The 24,176-nt window shown below is 36.3% G+C and overlaps 1 protein-coding gene across 1 annotated transcript in view; it reads left to right on the top strand.

Moving 5' to 3' along the window:
* DIAPH2 (diaphanous related formin 2) overlaps positions 1 to 24,176 on the top strand; it is an 886,998-nt gene that overhangs the window by 446,362 nt on the left and 416,460 nt on the right. Inside the window, exon 22 of the mRNA XM_007455866.1 lies at positions 20,375 to 20,504. Within this exon, the coding sequence (XP_007455928.1) occupies positions 20,375 to 20,504 (130 nt within the window). The remainder of the gene's footprint in view (positions 1 to 20,374; positions 20,505 to 24,176) is intronic.

The following is a 24,176-nucleotide window of genomic DNA, read 5'->3' as shown; positions in this document are numbered from 1 at the left end:
ATGAAAGGTAGGCAATTTGATTAAATAAAAGGATTTGTTGTGAGTGTTCAACATAAGTATTAGCATTTTTTTAAGTGAGAGAATTTAGTGTCTCACAGATATAGAGTGTATATTTTTACCAGCGAAAGTATTAAATATGTAAATGTAACACTATGCTATGGTTTAGTTGTAAAAACATGAAAATGTATTGTTTGCTATCAATATAAACCAAAAATTCACCCTCAAATATGGGTTAATAAATAAATATGGGACTATTAATTTAAAACCAAAGATATTGTTGAAAATAACCACTGTAGAATATACTGAAAGGCACCTTAGCAAAGGTCAGTAAATCCTGGTCACTAGTCTACACACTTGGTTGCCTATGCTTTTACAGTTTAGATGTATCCCTTTTGATTCAGAGAGGTTTATTATTATTAACCCCATGTTGAAAATTAGAAAACTAAAACCCAGTGAGTTTATGCAATTTTTTTCAAGATCAGAAAGCTAGTAAATGTCCAAGTTTGGGCCTAAATCTAGGTTTTCTGTGTCCAAAACCTTGCAACACACTGCCTCTCGCTAAATTGTAACAGAAGGTTTAGTCATATGTGGCTCATTTCATGGAAGCATTACAGAACCAACTCTGCCCCTTACAGAGTACTGAAAATGGGGAAAATCACAGGTGCACTTTCTTGACTCTCCAGTAGCTTGTAAAATGAGGAATCTCTCTTTTTTATTATTCAAATTGAAATAGAAGTCATTGGAGGAATATTAATAGAAAGTTTGTCTTCCTCTAATAGATTTTAATGTAACCGGGTAATGGAACCTATATATTTGTAATAAAATAATACCTAATAATCTACATAATTATAGAGCAATCACTTGCTTTGTATGTACAGGCTCTCAGACCATATCAGTTTTGTGGAGGCAGGGTTGGCTGCTCTTCTCAATACATATTTTCTACAAATGAACATCTGTTCTCCAGAGAGATGGCTTACCCAGGATCACTCAGTATTGGAGGCAAAGTTAGAATCCCACTTTTCCTGGGACTCAAATTATTTCAGTGGCTCAAGGTAGTTTTTAGAATTTGATGATCTCTTTTGCTTCACTCAAATATGCTTTTTCCTATAAGACAGTGGTATGGCATTATTTGGATTTGGGGGAGATGTGATTGATAATTTGCTGAGAAGAAAATTGCTTTGAGGGAGATAATTTGTCCTGGAACAATTCTGTGTAAGGGAAGATTAGATTCTCTGTCAAGAACAGGGTTGGATGGAATGTTAGGTCCTCTTACCAAGCTTTCCTTTTTTTCCCTGTGGGTCCTTTTAGCCTTCCTTCTTGTGGGCTCTTTGCAGCAGAGTTTTCAGCTGGTGATCTCTATGATTCACCTGTTATAATCAGTGATATAAGATCTAAAGCTACAGCAAAATACAGAGGTGCTCACTCATGTTACTTTGCATTTTAAAATGTCACCACATAAAATAGTGATACACCATTATCATTCGTTCATAATTCATGACCAATAGACACAAACATCTCAAGTTAAGGGTGTGTCTGTGCCTCATTATATTATGTTGAAGCAAGAACGTTCACCATTGTTGACCTCTGAAATAGCTAAGCACCATAGAATGACATAAGGACAGGATATCATTCTTAATGTTAAATGGTTTTCTTTGTTCAGCTTATTTGATGGTCGACCTTTATTTAAATCCTTTGTGTTGTATTGTATTGTGCTTAATGGGTTCTCATCATTGAGAACCATTCAGTGTTGAAAAGATGAATGTTCAACTCTTGTGTGACTATGTCAGTGGTGACATTTTAGGTTCAGTTTTTATAACTGTGTCAAGGGTTTTGTTTCCTGTAGTTCTTCACAAATCTCAGTATACCCAAAGTTGTGATTTTCAAAGAGCAAGCATTAATATTACTTAAGTCAGTAAATGCAGAAATGTTTAAATTGAAAAAACTCTAAATTTATTTGTTTAAAGAAACAATTCTCCATAAGTTCTTTTAATTCCCATATGTTATTAATTATATGTCCTCAAGCACATATTATTAATCAGTGCATGTGGACTTGTGCACATGGGCAAATGGTAATACTGAAAGATTGCTTCAGTCATCTCATTTCTCCAGTAATCAAGATGTGTGGATACCAGCTCAGAAATCCAATCCAGAGTCCTCACCTCCAGTGTCCTTCATGCCATTTAAAAATCTGAGGGAAACACAGGCTACTTCTGAGGTTCTCTTTTTAAAAATACAGCCCTCTAAGAGTTGGGAACATATGAGCCCATCTCCCTAATTTTGTAATCCCGTGAATACGCTACCAAATGCTTTGAAGATTGTCCTTCAGTTTGAAAATCAGCTTTTTTTCCACTTCTAAGATGTAAGGTACCTAGTCTCTTTATATCCCAATACTATAGTGGTCTGCACATACAGATTGACTCCTTAAGTAGAAAGAAAACTTGATGAAGGTAGTGTGTGTTTCTGTCTTTAGAGGTGCTTTCTTCTAAGATAGATATCTCAGTTATTCCAAATGGTCACATTTTCCAGATTTATGTTAATGTGGAGATGCATTGTATCTTTCTTATTCTCTGTAGCCTATGTTACAGAATTGAGATGGGAGAAAAGACTGACTGCAGTATCAGCAGGGGTAAAACTATATGATCATGTTAGGCACAGGGACTAACCTATTTTGTAGATGTACTTCAAATTGGTATAGTTATGAAATATATGTCTATGAGAATACCTTTTTTGAAATCTTGAGCTCTGATGAAAAGAAAAAGACTCACACATTTATTTTCCTACTTCCCTCAAAAAAAAATACAGAGTTTCCATGAGCTTATTTAAAGATTTTTCTCTAAGTTGAAATATTCATTAATTTACCTTCATTGCTACAAATTAGTCAGCTAATACTTTAAATGTAACACTTGTTTGTTTTCTCAGAATTTGATTGCATCTGTTTAGATATTATCACATTTACAACACTATAGGTTGTGTGAAAACTTCATTATATTCCCCCAATTTTCAGTTTATTAAATTCTCTGGAGAACAGTAGTTTATAAATGTAATTTGTCTGATACAGACTTGATTAGTATTCCTTGTCAATACAGCCTGCTTTGGAAACATTTTTTTTTACCTCTCAATATTTTTTTCTATTTTACTTATATATGTGAAAATGTTCTGTCCTCTAAACACATACACACACACACACACACACACACACACACACACACACACACACACACACACACACACCCAAGACTCTTAACTGTAATTCTTAATATTGCGATGCCTATGCTGCTAGCCCTGGTTTTAACTTCTCTGTGTTACAGTTAAATCTGCCTTCCATTAGTCTAGATAACTTGATACGAGGGGTAACATGAATATATATTGTACATACGTACACACTTGCCTTGTGGACTAGTTATGCCTAGTTACTGCACTCCCCTATGCAAACACATGATCTTTTTGATATGGAAGAGATTCCAATTTTTGAAAGTTTTATGTTAGGGGAAGGACTGAGAAAAAGGAATTAAAAGCCAGACCCAATCAAAAAGTGTGTGTGTGTGTGTGTGTGTGTGTGTGTGTGTGTGTGTGTAGAGAATGAGAGTGGGAGAGAGAGATTGAGAGACAAAATAAGAGAGAGAATGAAGGAGTGAGAAAGTTTCAGCAATGGTTTTCAGAATTGGATGATCAGAGAGAAATAAGATTGAGTTAAATACTTCTTACATGTAAATTGACAAACTTGTAAAGAGCTTTTAAAAATGCAAAGTATGAGTTGCCATATTATGCTCCTTATCTTCTGCCAATAATAATTTTTTAAAAAGCCAACAATATATATTTGTATAGAGAACTATAGTGAGGGGTATAATTTGTTTCCAGTAGGGGACTCATGTATGGCTTTGTTTATGACTCATTAAATACAGACTCATTTCAAGGGAACAAAAACAACAAATACATCTGTATTTTCTTTCATTTTTAAAATTTTATCTTCTTACATTGATATGAAAAACACAGTCAACTTAATACTGTGCCATAAAGATACTCATTGAAGTCATTGTGACTAAACAATAATGGATATAGTTAGCTGTTCTATTGGGTAGTATGGCTGGCAGAGATGAATAATTCTCTAGTTTATAAAAAAGCTTTTTTTTGGGTTCTTGATGAGTCTCCCATATATCAGGAGTGGCAATAAATAATTTCAGCACTGGAGCAGACCAAAAAAATGATGATTTATGGGACTAGCTGTAGGTCTTGCTAGGTTCACCACAAAGACTGTTTCCATGGAGGATTTATATGAACCCAGCTAGCTTAGTATTCTGTGAATTGCTTTAGTCATTTTCTGAGTTTAATCTTATGACTGATTTTGTAATTCTCATAGTGGGGGATTGACAACATGAACAGCATTTAGTGAATATAATTAGGAAGCTTGAAGACAAATGCCTTTTTACTCTATAAAAGCTTTGTTCAAAGGGGATTTCGACCCTGTATGAGACTGTTGTTCAAAAAAATGTGGCTACTGTGACTGAATGTGAGTGATTATCTTACAAACTGATTGTCCTGTCCAATGAAACCATACTAATGAAGGCATGGCAGAACTTTAAGAAGGAGGGCTGATGACCATGGAAGGGGGTTTATAAGCAGTTAATATTCAAATAAAACTCTGAACATCCAATTATCCCTAATAATTTTAGGGACTCTAAGAAGTATTTATATACATATAAATACATTTTAGCTAGTATTTGGGCAGCAAGTTGGCCACATTTATTGATTATTTTCTGTGGAGCCCTGTGCTAGATGCTTTGCAGGGATAAAGAGAAATAAAACATATGTCTCAGGCTTCCCTGGTGGCGCAGTGGTTGAGAGTCCTCCTGCCGACGCAGGGGACGCGGGTTCATGCCCCGGTCCGGGAGGGTCCCATGTGCTGCGGAGCGGCTTGGCCAGTGGGCCATGGCTGCTGGGCCTGCGTGTCCGGAGCCTGTGCTCCGCGGCGGGAGAGGGCACAGCAGTGAGAGGCCCGCGTACCGCAAAAAACAAAAACAAAAACATATGTCTTTAGTCCTTGAGGGCCTGATGAGCTAGTTGCCAAATACAGAACATTTTAATACTAAAACAAGAGACAGGGAGGAAAATAGGGAAAAATGGGGTGGAGAGCAGGGGGGAGATGGCTTTTATATAATAATAGCACACATGAAAAATAATCTATGTTGTTACAAATACTGGTTAACTAACTACAAAATAACAAAGTACTCTGTTATTTATATGATAGCCCATACTATAAAGCTGCCCCCCTCTTCTTTACAAAGGAAAAGCACAATACCAGCCTTATTTACAACATGTGCTTTACTTCTCTCCCACAAACCAAAGCTTAGATTTTGCTTTTCCTGACTTCTGTCATGGGGACGAGCACACAGACTTACCATTCATTTTTTTTCATCTTTTTTTTTTTTTTTTTTAAATCTGCATTCTCAGAATACCTCTTGCCTTTTATGGTACAGTAAGAGTATCTTTAAAACTGCTTTTCATAAGTTTCTACCTGCTTTCTATAATTAGGTCTTATTATTTTAAAATTTTGGACAAAATTAATCAGTACCTGTTCAAAAACATTAATATAATGGTACCACTGTATGACTGTTATGTGTCTGTACCCTTCCTTATTCGCTAATTGGACAAAAAAAAAAAAAATCAAGTAATATTTCTTTTAACAAGAGAATGTCCTGAGATTTTTCAGATAAATTAAATAAGAATGAAGAAAGTCACTGTTTAATGCTCTGTGTGAAGGATCACTCTTTGGAATCCAAGCAACTTAGTATGAGGAAATATAAGCTATTCAGAAGTTCACTATTTAGAAAAAGGAACTGAATCTTAAAATACAAGCAAATAACTAGATACTTTTTTTAAATTTTTATTGAAATATAGTTGATTTACAATGTTGTATTAGTTTCAGGTGTACAGAAGAGTGATTCAGTTATACATATATGTTTATATATTCTTTTTCAGATTCTTTTCCCATATATATTATTACAGAATACTGAGTATAGTTTGCTGTGCTATACAGCACCAGCCCCAAACTTTTTGGCACCAGGGACTGGTTTCGTGGAAGACAGTTTTTCCACGGACTGGGGGCGGGGTGAGGGGGATGGTTCAGGTGGTAATGCAAGCGACAGGGAGCCCTGGGGAGTGGCAGATGAAGCTTTGCTTGCTGGCTGGCCCGCTGCTCATCTCCTGCTGTGCGGCCTGGTTCCTAACAGGCCAAAGACTGGTACCAGTTTGTGGCCCGGGGGTTGGGGACCCCTGCTATACAGTAGGTCCTTGTCGGTTGTCTATTTTATATATAGTAGTGTGTATATGTTAATCGCAAACTCCTTATTAGATACTTATATCAAAACAGAATATTTTACTTTGGAAACCTGTGCTGAAGGAAGTTGAAAAGCATTGTAAGCTATTGAAAGATTTGGGGAGAGATGCTGATGTACGATTTCAAGGATTTTTCATCAGCCACAGCCTGGTTCATTCAAATCTTTTCATGTTTACAAGTTTCAGCTTTCATGAAATATATGAGAAATATAGAGAAAGGCCTGGGTACTTGTCAATTTCTGAAAGCATCTCCGTAGGTCCTTTGTTTGTTTGTTGTGTTAATTATTTCAGAAGTAAAATATGTTCACAATCAAGAGAGATTTGAACTTAACCTGTAATTTTTTAAAGTAACTTAACTAAAATATAGTTGACATACAGTCAGATTGACTCATTTTTAAGTATACAGTCTGATTAAATTTGTTATTTGTATATACTGCAATCAAGGCACGAAACGGTTCTATCAACCTGTAGTTTCTTCATGCCCCTTTGCAGTCAATCCCCAATCCCAGCTCCAGGCAACCTCTTATTTGCTTTCGGTCACTACAGTTTTACCTTTTTCTAGAATTTCATATGAATGAGATCATCCAATATTGTAGTCTTTTGTGTTACTTTGTATTTGGTGTGGCTTTCACTCAGCGTAATATTGTGGCATATATCAGTAGTTCATTTTTATTACTGAATAATATTCCACTGTATGCATATACCACATTTTTATTCATCAGTTGATGGACATTTGGGTTGTTTCTACTTTGTGTCTATTACAAATAATGCTGCTCTTAATATTCATGTACAGGACATAAATTTCTTTTATCTTGGGTAAATACCTAGGACTGGGAGTGCTGTGTCTTATGGAAAGTAAGGTTTAATTTTAAAAGATACTGTTTTCCAAAATGCCTGTACCATTTTGTATTCACACCAACAATTAAACCACAAGGACATATCATTTCATACCTGTGAGATGGGCAAAATTTTAAAAATTCTGATAATATCAAGTATGGCTAAGAATATGTGTCAAGGGGAACTACTTGTGAGAATGTAACTTGGCACCTCTATTTTGGAAAACAATTTGGTAAAATTTAGAAATGCTGAAGATACAATAACCAGAAATGCAACTCCAAGTATATTCTCTAGATAAGCGCTTACATAAGGACTCTGGAGACATGTACTAGAATAATCACTCTGTAGACATGTAAAGAAATAATCACTATCAATAGAGTAAAAAGACAACCCATAGAATGGGAGAAAGTGTTTGTAAATCACATATCTGATAAAGCATTAATATCCAAAATACATAAAGAACTCCTACGACTGAACAACAACAACAAAACACAAGCAACCTAATTCAAAACTGGGCAAAAGATTTTAAGACATTTTTCTAAAGAAGATGGCCAATGAGCACATGAAAATATGCTCAACATCACTAATCATTAGGGAAATGTGAATCAAAACCACAATGAGATACCACTTTATATCCATTAGGATGGCTACTATCTAAAAAAACAGAAAACAAAAGTGTTAGAGAGGAAATGGAGAAATTGGAACCCTTGTGGATTGGCTTGTGTGAATGTTAAATGGTCCAGCCCCTGTGGAAAATAGTATGGTAGTTACTCAAAAACTTAAACATGGAATTACCGTATGATGCAGCATTCCACTTCTGGATGTACACGTAAAATAATTGAAAGCAGAGACTTGAACACATATTTGTATACCAGTATTCATGGCAGCATTATATTCACAATAGCCAAAGGTGTGAGCAACCTAAGTGTCCACTGACAGATGAATGGATGAGCAAAATGTGGTATATACATACAAAGGGATATTATTCAGCCTTTAAAAAGAAGGAAATTCTGGTATATCCTACAGCATGGATGAACCTTGAGGACATTATGCTAAGTGTAATAAGCCTGACACATTAGGACAAATATTGATAATTCCACTTAATTGAGGTACCTAGAATAGACAAATTAATAGAGACAGAAAGTAGAGTAGTGGTTGCTAGGGGGTGGGGAGGGGAGAGGGGGATGGGGAATTACTGTTTAATGGGTACAGTTTCAGTATGGGAAAAAGTTCTGGAGATGGACAGTGGTGATGGTTGCACACAGTGTTGAATGTACTTAACACCACTTTGCTGTATACTTAAAAATGCTTAAAATGGTAAATTTTATTTTATGTGTATTTTACTATAATAAAAGAATGTTCACGGCACCATTATCTATAAGAATATCAGTAATAATGACTCCCCCACCCCCCAAAAAAAGGAAACTAGATAATGGAAATTGTCAACATGGGACTGTAACTAAAATTAATTATTTTCATTTGGTGGAATAATATACAGTCATGAAAACAAATGAATGGACATAGCTAATTATGTAACTCACCCCTAAGTAGCCGCTCCTCAGATTCTAATTATGCCAGATTCTAATTATACTTTAGCAATATTACATATCTTAGGCCTTAAAGGTTGTTCTTAAATAGCTAAAACCACTAGTGTTGCACCTCCAAATGTCATTTATTTACACTGTATATAGATAGCAAGATCAATTCTATACACCCAGTTGGTGGTGGTGATAATCTTTAAAGCTATGTACAGAAAAAAAAACCCAAAACTCTTCCACCCACTCTCAAACCTCATGCATATAAAACAGTTTTGCTAAGTAAAATCCTCATGACAATAATGGTCACAAGTTTTAGTTAAATGCTTAAACCATTTCTGAGAGAAACCACTGAAGACCTTAGGGATGTTCATGCTTGTAAACTATTTCTGTACCAATTTAGAATAACTTGATTTTGTTGAAACCATTCTCAGAAGAACTTCTATTTGGTAAGCCTCCTATAGGCAGGTTCATTAACTAAGAGCCGCTGAAAGTGCCAGACCAGCTTTTCTTTTTAAAGTATAGACATAATTCATTAAGTCTTTCTGGCCTTTCCTCAAATAAGGACAAAATGGTTGTTGATTTGCCACTGGTGCTGGCTAGTTCAGGCTAATGCATATGCAGGGTATTCTCCTTGAATGCATAAGTAGGGCTAGAAGGGGAAATGGTGAGAGGTGAAGCAGGAAGAACAGGAAAGCAAAATTTGCCTTCTCCGGGAAACTCACATCACCACTGTCCTGCTGGGCCTGGAGGTGCAATTGAGATGAATCCTTATGTCATTTTCATGTTGTCATGGTTTCAAGTTTAAGCCCTCCTTTCACAGATTGCTGCCATAAATTATGCTAACGTGTAAAACTCTTATACTGCTTGATTTTTATACAGTTGATATCATCTGTTCCCTTTTTATAAGAAATACCACTTAATACCCAAATCAAGAGCATAAAAACGGGACAGTCAGGCCTACATAAAGAATTAAGACATCTTTCTACCCTAGATTACATTTGGCTGAATTAGCGTCAGCCCTGGTCATGTAGTACCCAGAAAAGCATTTTGGGTGAGAGTTAGAAATAAAGCCAGGAAAGCATGTATGAAACCTGTCTGGTCTCCGCTACAAAGCTAATGTCTTTATGGTAATTTCAATCCTTAAAAATACATTATCTTTCTCAATGTTATTGCAGCGTGTGGTGGTGTTGAAGAAAGCAATAATTTGTAAACAACCCTTGGCAGAGAGCACAGAACTTAATTTTGTTTAAATAAAGGAGACAAACATTAGAATTCATGTGCTGTACCAAGACTGGCATGCAGTAGTAGTTGTTTTGGTATATGCACTGGAGCATTCCTGATTGCTTAAATATTAACTGTTCCATGAATATACAAATATAATAGGGAAAAAAGGAGCCATGATTAGGGAAAATTTTTGCTAAAAGAACTGAAGGTGAATGATCTGATCGTATTGATAATCTAGGTGGGTTTATTCCAATGATTCAACCAGATTCCTTCACTGCATTTCACTATCTCCTTTCCTTCTAAGGACAATTTGATGTAAATGTGGGTCATGTGGCATTGCTATCTGTCAGAACCCTTTTCTTGACACAGAGGGATTAGGCAATTCTGGGTTTTCCTGAGTAAAGGACCTGTTGATAAGTTTGCTGAATTTCATGTGGCCATTTGTATAAACACCAGGGGAAAAAGGAGGGGATGTTTCTAGAAAGGCCTTCCTTCTGATACAGTCTAGAGACATGGACTTTTATCTCACATTGAAGTTGTTTTCAATTTTTATTGAAGTATAGTTGCTGTACAATATTATGTAGGTTACAGGTGTACAATATAGTGAGTCACAATTTAAAAAAAATTTTAATGGTCATACTCCATTATAGTTATTATAAAATATTGGCTATATTCCCCATGTTGTACAATATATCCTTGTAGCTTATTTGATACATAACAGTTTGTACCTCTTAATCCTCTACTCCTATCTTGCCCCTCCTCCTCCTTCCCTCTCCCCACTGATAACCACTAGTTTATTCTCTAAATCTGAGTCTACTTCTTTTTTGTTACATTCACTACTTTGTTGTATATTTTAGATTATATCACATTGAAGTTTTAATACTCTTAGACCTGCTTAAACGCGTCCTGAAAATTTCCTTAAGTAACGTCCACTCTGCCTTACCACGGCATTTCTTACAATCTTTTCATGAAAATCAGTTTCATCTCTGATAAATATTCATTCTACTGCAATTCATGCAAGAAAACCTGGTGTTTATCCTGCACATTCTTGCTTCTTCTGGAAGAGAATATTCTCTGGCAGCTGGCTGAATATTTGCTTGTTTAGTCATTCTGAGAATTCTCTGGGCCACTCTGCAAGTTGGATGTAAGATTTCTTTAGCTGCGGGCATATGGTCCACAACTTTGTTCCTACATAATGTGTGGTAACGCAGGAACACATTCTCACTCTTGGCCTTCCACTGCAAATGCTGTTGCCGACATTGGAGATGCAGCATCAGAATGTGCCCGTGTCATGGACAGGGATGATGCTTCTCCCCTTTTGCCCTCTTTCTCTTTACATTCACCCGCTGTTGTCTGATCTCTGTAGGTTCATACGAAGAAGCTCTGTTTCACATATGAGTCATGGTGTTTGTCTACTTAGAGCCAGTACACATTAGCCCGGAAATTAGGACTGGTGAAATACATTTGCAAGGCAAGACTTTTTAGGGAAAGCATTGAAACCTGATGTCTGCAACTGACATTTGTTATTCTGATTCAAAAATTCTTGAGTAAATATTTAAACACTAATTCAGATTGGCCAGTAAGAAGTGTTTGCAGCTTGAGTTAGAGTTGGAAGGGGTAAACGATCTCCTGGGTTACCTAGTCCATCACTCTGATAATACAGAGTAGACAAGACATACTGCAACATCATGTGAGTGTATTTTCAATACAGTTTTGGGTGAAGGATGAGGGACAGTTTAAAAGACTTATGAACAATGTATTTAGAATCTTCACAGCATGGGACGTACTGTTTGAGTCATCTACTCTTAGATAAGTAGATGGTAAATTATGATACAAATCAGTCTCATTTTTAATGTAAATTAAGAACATTCAGAGTGATTCTGTCCTTCAGATGCCACAGATTGCTAGTCTGTTCCTCTCTAGTTTTGAATTGACACTAAGCTTTGAAATCATATCGACACTTCAACTTTTTATATGTGAAAGTAATTATGAGAGGGCCCAAGCAAGCTGTGGACAATTGCCAAGCATCTTCTTGCCTGGAAATTTCCTTCAAAGAAGTCTAGTCGTTCTCAAACTTTAGCATGCCTCAGAATCACCTGGAGGTGCTATCAGAATTTTTTGGCCAGTATATTAAGTCACATATTGATGGACTCTGCCCTCAGAGTTTCTAATTCGGTCAATTTGGTGTTTGGCCCCCAAATTTGCATTTCTGTCAAGTTCACAGGTGATGCTGATACTGCTGGTTCAGGGACCATGGTTTGAGAACCAGTGAAACAGTCAGTGTCTATCCATTTTCCTTTCTCATGATTTTTAATTCTTATTTCTTCCATTGCCTGATCCCCACAGGCCTAATTATGCTGAACGTATTCGGTACCAATAATTATAATAACCTTCCTTACTAGCCTCACCATTTTCCAGCTGCCACCTCTGCTGCCCCCTTTATTATCTAGTTATTTGTTATCCATAATCAATATTTTGAATAAATTACCTTACATGTTACCTCCTCTTTCTGGCTGTGCATTGTTTTTAAGTCTGCACCCCGGCACTGTATTGAAACTGTGATTGAAGGTCACCAAAGATTTCTCTAGTCATCAAGTCAGTCCTCATTATCTTTGGCCTCTCTGTAGCATTTATTCATTCAACAAACATTTACTGAACAAAACCGATGTATTCCTCTTTCTTTTCTTTTTTTTTTTTTTTTTTATTTTTTTTTTTTTTTTCTAATTTTTTTATTTATTTACTTTTGGCTGTGTTGGGTCTTCGTTCCTGTGCGAGGGCTTTCTCTAGTTGCGGCGAGCGGGGGCCACTCTTCATCGCGGGGCGCGGGCCTCTCACTATCGCGGCCTCTCTTGTTGCGGAGCACAGGCTCCAGACGCGCAGGCTCAGTAGTTGTGGCTCACGGGCCTAGTTGCTCCGTGGCATGTGGGATCTTCCCAGACCAGGGCTTGAACCCGTGTCCCCTGCATTGGCAGGCGGATTCTCAACCACTGCGCCACCAGGGAAGCCCCTCCTCTTTCTTAAGGAGTTCACAATTTGGTAGGTGAGACTCCTTGCATAAACAAAATTATATATTGTGGAATAAACCCTGTAACTAGAGTATATATAAGGCACTATGGGAAAACAAAAACAGAATTTATTAATTCTGTTCAGGAAACTTAAGAGAGGATCATTAGCCCCGCTCTCCCTGAATGACCTGGCCCCCCAACTCCCATCACCTTCATCATCCATGACACTTAATTCAGTCCACTATGCATTAGACACCCAGTGTACATAAGTTAACCATGTTGTGTTCTGGCACGAGGTCTTATTATCTGTTTACCTAGGTCAGGTTACTTAAGCACTCTAAACCTGGTCCCTTACCTATAAAATGGGCTTGTTAATAACTAAGTAACTGAATTCTTTTGAGGATTTTTTTAAAAAGGTGACCCATATAAAACAGTTATCAAAGTGTCTGGCCCGTAAGCACATGATAGATGGGTTCAAAATATTTGTTCTCCTCTGCCTTAAAGGAGGTACAGGCTACTACCACCTGATGGAGGAAGAAGGCATTTAAGGTCAGGAAGAGCATAAGAAAATGGGTGGAAACCTTCATCCATCCGTGCATTCAGTAAATATGTATTAAGTGCCTGTTATGTGCCAGCCATTGTTCTAGTTGCTGAGTGTATGAAAGTGAACAAAGCAGACAAACGAAAAAAATACCCTGTACTTGTGTAGCTGATATTGTAGCAGAGAGAGACAGACAATAAATAAATAAATAGGGTACAAACTATATTTGTGATAATTGCTATGGAGAAAAGTAAAAGGGGGAAAGAGATAAGAGGTGTTTTGAGAGTGGACTGCAATTTTAGATAGAGTAGCTAGGAAAGACCATAATGAGAAAGTGACTTTTGAGTATAGATCTTGAAAGATGAGAAGGAACTAGGCATGCAAGTGAGTAAAAGCGAAACCTTCCAGGCAGAGAAAAAGCACATGCACAGACTCTGAGTAAGACACATGCCTGGTGAGTTCAAGGAGCAGCTGAATGAGGGCCAGCATGGTTGAAGGGGGCTGCTGAGGGATAATAGCTAGAGATAAGATCTCAGTGGTAATGGGGGACCAGACCACAGAGGGACTTTTAGGTGATGGTTATGACTTACCCTGTGTGAAGATGGGAAGCTAGAGTAGCCTCTCATCACTTCTAATCTGGATGATGATCATGGTCATGATAATACATTATCTTATTCAATTCTACAAGTGTTATCTAATGCCCATTTTATGGATGAGAAAGCTGAGACATAGATCGTTTAGGTCACTTGCCCAAGGTCACACAACTAGTGAATGGTAGAGTCAAGGTTCAAACCCAGTTCTGTCTGAATCCAAGTCTGTGCTCAATAACTGTTCTGATTAGAAATGTGAACTTTATTATATGAGTTGTAGAGAACCGTTGGATTTTTTGAAGGAAGAGAGTGACGTGATCATATGGATGTTTAAGAAGCATCATTAGGTGAAATCATATAGGATAAAATGAAGCAGAGAGGATGGAATGGCCATGACCACCTTCTCATAGATTAGCTCCACATAGCTACCTACCACTTATGTTTAAAAAATGAGCTGCCACCTCCTTCCCAAAGCCACCTTACTCTAGGGTTATTGCTTCCTTATCATTGACACAATACAACCATTCTTTTAATCACCAGAACTAAAAACTTTTGGAGTCTTTGATTTTTCCCTTTCCCTCATCCCAAGTATTTCTTTTCAGTGACTTAATCCTGTTTGTCTTCACAATGTGTCTTGAATTTGTCCTTTCTGTGCCTTTGTTTACATGTACCATAGTTATCATTTTAACTATATCAGTCCTTGACATTTACCACCAAATTACTCTCCTACGTCATCTCCTTTCTGTATAATTTTGTGTTGTCTCCTAAATTCTGGGTTCCCTGAGGCTTTGAAAGTACCATGCGTTGTTTATCTCTGATTCCTAGTGTCCAGCCCACAGTGGATCATCGAATGTACTTCTACATTCATAATCACTTTGCTCCTGTCTCCCCTTATAAACGTATAGTGCTTCATTTCCCAAGGGGCACGTTGTAACTTTATTCTGGCATTCACTCTCACATAACTCTCAACAAATATGGTATCCTGGAAGAGTCTGGGCTTTGCGGTCAGTCTCTGTGTGTGTGTATATATATATATATATATATATATATATATATATATATATATATATATATATATGTATGTATATGTATATGTATATGTATATGTATATGTATGTACACACACACACTTAACAAGAGTAGAGTTGAATTTAGAAGTATTGCTCTATAGCCCACGCAAGTGGAGAGAAGTCTTCATTCAGAAAACATTGATTGCCTCCCTGGTATGTCCTAGCATGCTCCTAGGTACCGTGGATAATAAAAATTAGTAAAACAGGGTCTCTTCCCTTGAAAGAGCTCATACTGACTGGAAGAAACTACTGTGTTGAAATGTTTATAGTGAAAGAATATGGCAAAGGAAGGCATCAATTACTCCTTAGAGGAGTCTTCAGAAAGGAGGGGGTAGTTGAGTAGTCTTGAAATTTGAGTAGGTATTCACTTGGCAGCTAGAAAAAAAAAAAAAAGAGGAGGGTCTAGAGAGAGAGCAAGATGTACAAAAGCACAGTGGTATGACATTGCATGGTATGTTCAAGCAGTTGTAATCAGACTGAAGTGAAGGGTAGGCACCAGGAAGCAGCAGGGGACACATTAGAAAGGTAGGCAAGGGCCAGCTCTAAAAGGGCCTTAAATGTGAAACCAAGAAGTTTGTGTGCTTTTCTAGTAGCTGAAGGGAGACTTTGCAGTGGAAACTTTGAATAGGTTCTAATCATCCTAACAAAATTAAACATTTGAAAACTAACTTCTGTGTGGCGAGGTTAAATGAACTGAAATTGTTTGGTTTAAGAGAACAGGACACCTGAGAAGGGAGCTTTCACTCTCTGAGAGGTGGTTATACAGAGGATAGCAACCAGTTATTTTCAGTTTCCACTGATGACAGAGCAAGAAGAAATAGGCTTAAGATCTCAGTAGAAGGGAAAATTACCTATAGAAGGGGTCCTTCAAAGAAAGATTGTGTGTGACTGACGTAGGTGATTAAAATGTTGTTTGCTCAGGCTCTCTGGCTGTGTGCTGGCTTCTGTGTCTTCAAACCGCCTGATTTCAAAAACAGGGTAGAGACTGCAGGTTTTCAGGCTTGAGTGAAAGATTTTATGAAAATCTTTTACAAGGCAATTAGTTATTCAGATATTTTGCTATCTGCCTAACTGAAGTTTTGGAAATGTATTTGAACACATCACATATAAATATTATCTTTCATAATATAGCACTCCTGTTTATTAGAAAAAAAGAAATGATCAGAATTTGCTAGAGAAATAGGTGTTAATTTGTTAAAGGTATTTCGTATTCATTTACCATTTCAGAAAGTTATTAAAGATTAGCTAGATACAGTTAGTATAAATTCAGTTATTAATCTTTATGTGTAACATTTATTGGTCAGAGGATTATAAATAAAATCGCTGTATGGTTTATTAACTGATGGCACTTTATCAGTGAATATAGTGAATTACTCTTTTTTTTGTTATCATTCGTTAATAACTCACCTTATTAAAATATTATAAAATGTTAGTTTTTCAAATAATTCCAATTTCTGGAACTACTGTTTGTGTTTTTATTGTTTGAAAATATATACAAGACAGAGGATTATAGGGTGACCATTTTGTTCATCCTTTTGCATGTTATAAAGAGAAGTCCTATATCTATCTCATACCCCTGCCTAGCTGGTGAGAGGGAAAGCACAGTCTACGATGCAAAATGGCACTTGGCTCCTGGCTGGAGTGAACCTTGAAATGCTTACGGAATAGCTACCAGTGAGACTCTGGCAATCTGGACAAGTATTATTGGAATATTTGATGTTAATGTAAAAATAACATAATTTTGAGTTAACCCGATATCGAAGGGCAGACAATTTTAATTCTTAATAAACTAACCCGAACACTTTGGAAGTGATTCTGAACATACTCAGATTAGATTACCTTTGTACTAACCCAAGAGATGTCTATATCCAGCTAGTACACTTGGAAGGGCAAATTATTGCATAAATGCCATTAGCCATTAGAAGTGATGAAGGTGAATGTTCTTAATTGCCTTCTGTACTTGACACCGAACCACACAATAGGTCCTGAGAGAGATGATGGCTAATGTGTGGATCATGTAGATGTGGTAAGAGAGACTGAAGACATGATAATACAAAGTAAATATACTTTAATAAGTAAAAATGCTTTGCCTTTATATTTTAATATTATATATTCATTTGTTTTTGACCGCGCTGCACGGCTTGCGGAACCTTAGTTCCCCGACCAGGGATCAAACCCGGGCCCACAGCAGTGAAAGTGCCTAGTCCTAAGCACTGGACTGCCAGGGAATTCCCTTTATATATATATTAAATATATATATAATATATATATATTCATTTTTAAATGATTGGTCTAAGTGTCATGCACATAAAGAAAAATTTAAAAGACCACATAATCCCTGCCAGTTTGAAACCTTAAGATGAACTCCTGGTGTTAAGGTTATGTAAAAAATAAATATTGCAATACAAATTTAGCAGTTTGTCTACCATACCAAGATATTTCTCAGCTTGACAGGATAGGCACTTGGCCATCTTTGTCCCTGCTTTGAAGGGAATGTTACAGTTCTAAAAAAATACATGCATACTCTGTCTACCACTCTTTCTGATTTCGACAAAGATATTTAATAGTTAATGATATAAATTTTATATATTGTTTCTCTTTTAAAAATGTAACCATTGACTCTACTAAATTTTTTAACAGGAATTAAATTTATGGCCCTCCTTCTGGATAAATATTTATCAAATACAGTTTCTGAAAATTAAGCACTTATAAGCATGCATGTCAAAAAGGAAATTTTTAAATCACCCAGAAGATTGCCATATGAGCACAGTGCTATTTTTCTATTTTTGTGTTTTCCTTTCTTGTATTCGCCATGTGCATTTAAAAATAAATTATGATATACTTGTGCAATTTAGTGTCCTAAAAAATTGGGTGGGTTTTTGTTGTTGGTGTGTGTGTGTGTATGTGTATGTGTAAATAATTTGTTTCCATAGAATTCACAAAATATAGATCAATTGCCTTTCCTTTAGGAAGATATGCCTTCAATTTCCCTAAGCTCCTAATGTTTTTAGGATTTTAGGATTTAGGAATTCAATTAATTTGTAAGAAAAAAAGAAAATGTTTATTTCCTTATTACTTGGAATATTCAGCACACTCTGAAGGGGATGCACTTTGTGAACATATAACACTGCAATCTCGGGTAAAGCCTTCTCTTTAGGAAAGTGAACCTCCCATTAATTCTTCTACAGCTGCAAGCCTCAAAGACAAGTTGCCTTTGAGGTTTTTGTTGGTTTTTGTTCTTATAGCTCGTTCTTGAATTGTGTCATTTCAACCTTGTAGTACTTAAAAGTGTTTGGTGGGTCAGCATAATAATGCAAAATTTTCAATATTTTACCTACATGGGATAAATAGTAATCCCAGAAATTCTAAAAGAAATCATTGTGGCCACTTCAGTTATCAGCATCATGCTTCCTGTGGCTGTTTGTTTTGAGCCTGAAGACTAACATTTCTCTTAAGTTGTTCATATCATTGGAACGTAACAGTTGTTAGAAAGCTGTAGCACAAAAAGTATGGGACTGATTGATTAAATACGATTTTTTTTTCCTTAGACACTAAAACAATAAGGATTAAATTACTCTGTAATTACCTAAATATCCTCCACAGCCTTTTCATAACCCTATTTGCAAAGAATATTCATTTATTCTAAACAGTAATCCTTAAAGCTGAAAACCCCAAATCAGTATGAACATCAGTGGACAAACCCGTCATCTAAGGATTATAGAATTAAATCATCCAATAGAATGAGAAGAGTTGATACTTTATACCATATTCATCCTTTGTTTTGAAGTAAATCCTTGATTTCATTTGCAGCTTAGTCTAGTATGAGAGTTATATTAAAGAAAACACTTAGATTCTCATCATAGGTTTTTTTGGTCCTATACTTTAAAGACTTTTATCATTCTAACCGCAGCATCCCTTTTCTAGTGTCTCTGTAAAGAAGATACAATGTGTAGGCAGGCAAATAAAATTTGACATATTATCACAATTGTGTGGTCAGATTCTGTTTATAAATCAGCATAAAAAGCCTTCAGTTCTTCTTTTTTGATAGCCCATGCAAGTAAACGAGGGTAAAATGTGCTTGCTCTTTTACATTCATTTGCATCAGCAATGGCTAGAAATAAATATTACCTCACAGTCGAATCCAGCTTTCAAGAATATATTTCTGTGATAAAGCAAAGAACAGAATGCTGATAACATAAACACACATTCACTTGGACTATTATTATCAATACTTAGGTGAATGTTCTTTTCTCATGAAAAGAATAGTTCATTTTGCCATAATAAGCTAGACATTTTAAGAAATACGGATTCATGTTTAATTTTTTACTTTTTTCGGTCATCTTTCTCTCTTTTAAAATACGGAGTTCATTTTAAAATCCAGAGCACTGTCACTAGACCCCAGTAGGAACTACCCCAGACATTTAAAAATTTTTTTAATTAGTTACAGTGAATTGAGTTCATTTATTCATTTATTTCTCTTGTTTAAGAAAAAGTCTCTCGGGCTTCCCTGGTGGTGCAGTGGTTAGGAATCCACTTGCCAGTGCAGGAGACATGGGTTCAATCCCTGGTCCGGGAGGATCCCACATGCCCGTGAAGCAACTGGGCCCGTGCGCCACAAGTACTGAGCCTGCACTCTGGAGCCCATGGGCCACAGCTGCTGAGGCCCGTGCGCCCAGAGCCCGTGCTCCCCAATGGGAGAGGCCACCGCAATGAGGGGCCTGCGCACTGCAGGGAAGAGTGGCCCCGCTCGCCAGAACTAGAGAAAGCCTGCGTGCAGCAACGAAGAGACCCAACTCAGCCACAAATAAATAAATAAGTAATAATAATTTTTAAAAAAGAGTCTCTCTCTCTCTATATTATTATTATTATTATAAATCTATTTATTTATTTATTTATTTATTTATTTATTTATTTATTTGTGGCTGTGTTGGGTCTTCGTTTCTGTGCGAGGGCTTTCTCCAGTTGAGGCGAGCGGGGGCCACTCTTCATCGCGGTGCGCGGGCCTCTCACTGTCGCGGTCCCTCCCGTTGCGGAGCACAGGCTCCAGACGCGCAGGCTCAGTAGTTGTGGCTCACGGGCTTAGTTGCTCCGCGGCATGTGGGATCTTCCCAGACCAGGGCTCGAACCCACGTCCCCTGCATTGGCAGGCAGATTCCCAACCACTGCGCCATCAGGGAAGCCCTCTCTCTATATATTATTAAAAAATACTAAAATTATTGTCGTTATTCCATTCCAGATCCGAGATACTAAATCAGCAGATCAAAAGACAACCCTCTTGCATTTTATTGCTGAAATTTGTGAGGAAAAATACCGGGATATCCTGAAATTTCCTGAAGAACTGGAACATGTGGAAAGTGCAAGCAAAGGTAATTGATTTGTAACTGCTTTGAGACTACATCTTGTCTAAGTAAATATTTTAAACAGTAGGATTAAATAATCTATAAGCATTAATCGTAATTTTTATTTGGTTACTGATATAAGAAAAGCAGGAAGATAGTTTCCATTAGCTTATATTTGACAGCATAGTGTGTTTTAATGACCGGCTTTTGACCGACTTTATTTTTTAGCGCTCTAGGTTATTGAAGCTTTCATATCTTTGATCAAATAGTATATTTTTTCATTTCATAAATACTTAAGTGTATATTATTTGCAAAGGAACCATACTCTGGGGCTGTTGGTGATATCAGAATGATCGTGAGATAGTTCTTGCTTGAATGTGTTTAAAATCTAGAAGGGAAGACAAGATATATACACAAATACTTTATAAAACAAAGATGAATATGAGAAGTGCTACAGGAAAAGATAATGGACTGTGGTTTAGACGAGAGAGAAAGAAGCTTTGAATGGATAGATAAGAGGAGGCCAACAGGGTGAAACATGAGAATAGGATTTTTACTGACATGAAAAAGGGGTATGCTGTCCAGAGAGCAGACAATATGAGAAGGCGCAGTGGCGGAATGTGTTAGGATGGTGAAAGAGTCATTGACTATCAGGCTGAAGCAGTAAGGTAGCCATTTCAGAGACTTCAGTGTCATGCTAAGCAGTCTGATCTTGATGAGGTAGGTAGCAGGGCATCATTGAAGGACTAGAATGGGCAGAACCTGGCACCAGTGAAGAACAGGAGAGGAGGAACAAAAATGTCTCCAAGACTTTAATTCGAACGGATTAGCTTTGCTGGTTACTAAGTATTGTCTACTTTTAGAAGAAGTTGAAAAGTGAAAGAAAGGAGGAAGGGTCAAGGAAACATTTTTTGAAAGTGAGGCGATGTATGTAGAGAAGTACATTTTTCCTCTTGGATAAGAAGAGTAGGCCATAAATCTTATATTTGAAACTGCACTATAGTAATTCTGCTTCTCTATAACTCTGAGGACTTTCAGTAAGGACTCAAAAGCATATACGTTTCCCGAGTTTATTACAAACCATATAAACCTGTTAGTGTCCGTTGAAGGAGAAAAAAAGTGTGTCTATAAAACCCAGAAAGTCGTTTGTGTAATATTGCTCAGTGATCATCTCTGCCGGTCTGGTATTGTTGATCACATCCTCAACATATTTCTTGAATTTAATGAAGTTAATGAAATTTCTTTAATTCCTTTAATTTAATGAATATTACAGTTGTTGCTGTTGTCTTGTTGGAAGAGAACAATCATAAGGGTACCTATAGTTTCTCTAGTCTCAGCCAATTATGTATTATACTCAGTTCTATTTGTTTGTTTCCTACATCTGGGCTTTTGGTAAATCCTTTCATATTTTTCTTTTACGATATCACCAACTTCTTTCTTCCTATCCATTTCAAGAGCAAAACCTCTCTGTTGTATTTTGCTTATTTCTGCTTTCGTGCAGTCTTCCTGCCATTGTATTCGAAAGACTTGCCAGCAATCCTCTTCCTATCTTTGTGTTTGGGCTGCAGCAATCCCCATTCTCAAGTTATTTTGACTAGTTCTTTTTATTTCCCTATGAAATTCAGACTCAGAGTTTGCAACTCAACAAGTTCTTAAGTACATTCTGCCTGCTTGCATCCCCCTTTCATTTCCTTCTAGTTCTCATGTGTTCAGAAGTATTTTCTCTTGAGCCATTTTTATTCCTTTCTAATAATTCTGTCTCTGTGCATGATTTCATGCTGCATCATATGCCTGGAAATCTTACCTGCCCTGTCCTCTAAGACAATTGACTATTATTTGTCAAATCACTGTTTAGAATCCATTTCCTTAATTTTTTTTAATGTTTTGCTACTAAAGCCTTAGAACAAAATACTTGTGAATTTAGTTTGCAAGAAAAAACAGAATGTGGTGTGAAAGGTCAAGCCACTTAACTTCTTATTTATAGTTAAATACTTTTCCTTGGTGTCTAAGTCTAACTTGTCTTTTTTGCTTAATACAGATTTCAGTCCTATTTGAATCACATTCTGTCACCTCCAGTACTGTGTATATAGCAAGCATATCTATATTCACAACCAACCAGCAAACATAAAAATAAATCAACAGTATATATTAATTCATTTTCCATGATTTTGGACTATCTCCTTGTGAAATGATTGCCTACAAAAACAAAAAAGTACCTGTCTTTTTAAACTGGAGTGATATAGATAAGATGAAACTAATTCAGTTATATAACTCATATTTCAAGAATAATTGTATGATTACTAATATCTTCTTTTGTTTTTGTTTTTTTCTTATACCTTTGAAAATTCTCTCTTTATTTTTTATTTTTATTTTTGAAGTATAGTTGATTAACAATATTGTGTTAGTTTCAGGTGTACAGCAAAGTGATTCAGTTATATATACCTATATCATTTTTCAGATTCTTTTCCATTATAGGTTATTACAAGCTATTGAATATAGTTCCCTGTGCTATATAGTAAATCCTTGTTGCCTATCTATTGTATATATAATAGTGTGTATCTATTAATCCCATAATCCTAATGTATCCCTCCCCCCTTCTGTGTTTTTTGATTATTAAAACCCAAGTACCTATTTTGATAGAATAAGGATCTTTTCTGTCTGCTATAGCAAATAAATGTATTTCAGCTCAGTACTAAAGTTATAGACCTCAAATTAACTGACAAAGAAAAAAAAATTACCTTGAAGTGAAAAGAAAACTGAAAGTAAGAAATACGTGGGATTCATGGAAAAACGTATTTTATAAATTGCCTTCATTCCTTGTTAGGTTAACCTTCTAAAATTGTGTGCATCTTGGACGACGCAAAGCTATGGTATAAACTTAGCATATTTTCCTAGAGCTCAGTAACTCAAAGATATTGGGAGAAAACACATCATTTTACATTAACACAGATATATATTATGGAGTGGAATGCAAAATTCACATGAATTTTTAAAATAAAACAGATGACTTCAAAGAAATTTCACACTTGCCGCAGATCCCTTGGGGAGCGTGTTCAATCTTCTCTTTCATTAGGGGCTCTTGGATGGGAAACGTTTATGAAGCATTGCCTAAAGAATTGGAGAGTGGTTTGGTTTTGCTTTGGTTTCACTTATTTATTTATCTATATAGTTATTATTGCAGGGAGTGCGGGAGGCAAGCCGCCCTTATGAAGTTCAGAATCAAACAGTACAATGGAATTTTATTACCAGTGGAATTCATAAAATAATATTTCTCTCGTCATTTTCTTCCAAGTTAAATTATAAATCTGCAGGTCCTCTCATTCCTGTTTGACATACCAATGAGTCTTTAGAGAGAAAAAAAAGTGGTTGCTATAGAGAATCTAATGCCTTTAAAATATTGAAAATATATTTGATAAACCACCATTACCTTTCCCCCAATGAATAATTTTAAAGATTATATATGTATATATAATTATATATAATAGATATATAGCTCTGTATTGTATAAAGCATTACTGGTTTACTAGACCTAGTTTGTAAATCCTTCATTGTTTTTCCCCACCCTGTGGCTATCACTTTAACTTTCGGCTTTGAGGATTTTTACAGTTTGATGTAAAACCTCTAGTGTTTTATAGGTCAGCTCCAGGGATTAAACCAAAAGGGTTAGTAATGTTTAATTAAAACTATTTCCATTCAGCA

This window comes from Lipotes vexillifer, unplaced genomic scaffold, assembly GCF_000442215.2.
Source record: "Lipotes vexillifer unplaced genomic scaffold, Lipotes_vexillifer_v1.1 scaffold82, whole genome shotgun sequence".
Lineage (NCBI taxonomy): Eukaryota > Metazoa > Chordata > Mammalia > Artiodactyla > Lipotidae > Lipotes > Lipotes vexillifer.
This window is presented reverse-complemented; position numbering and strand designations above follow the sequence as displayed.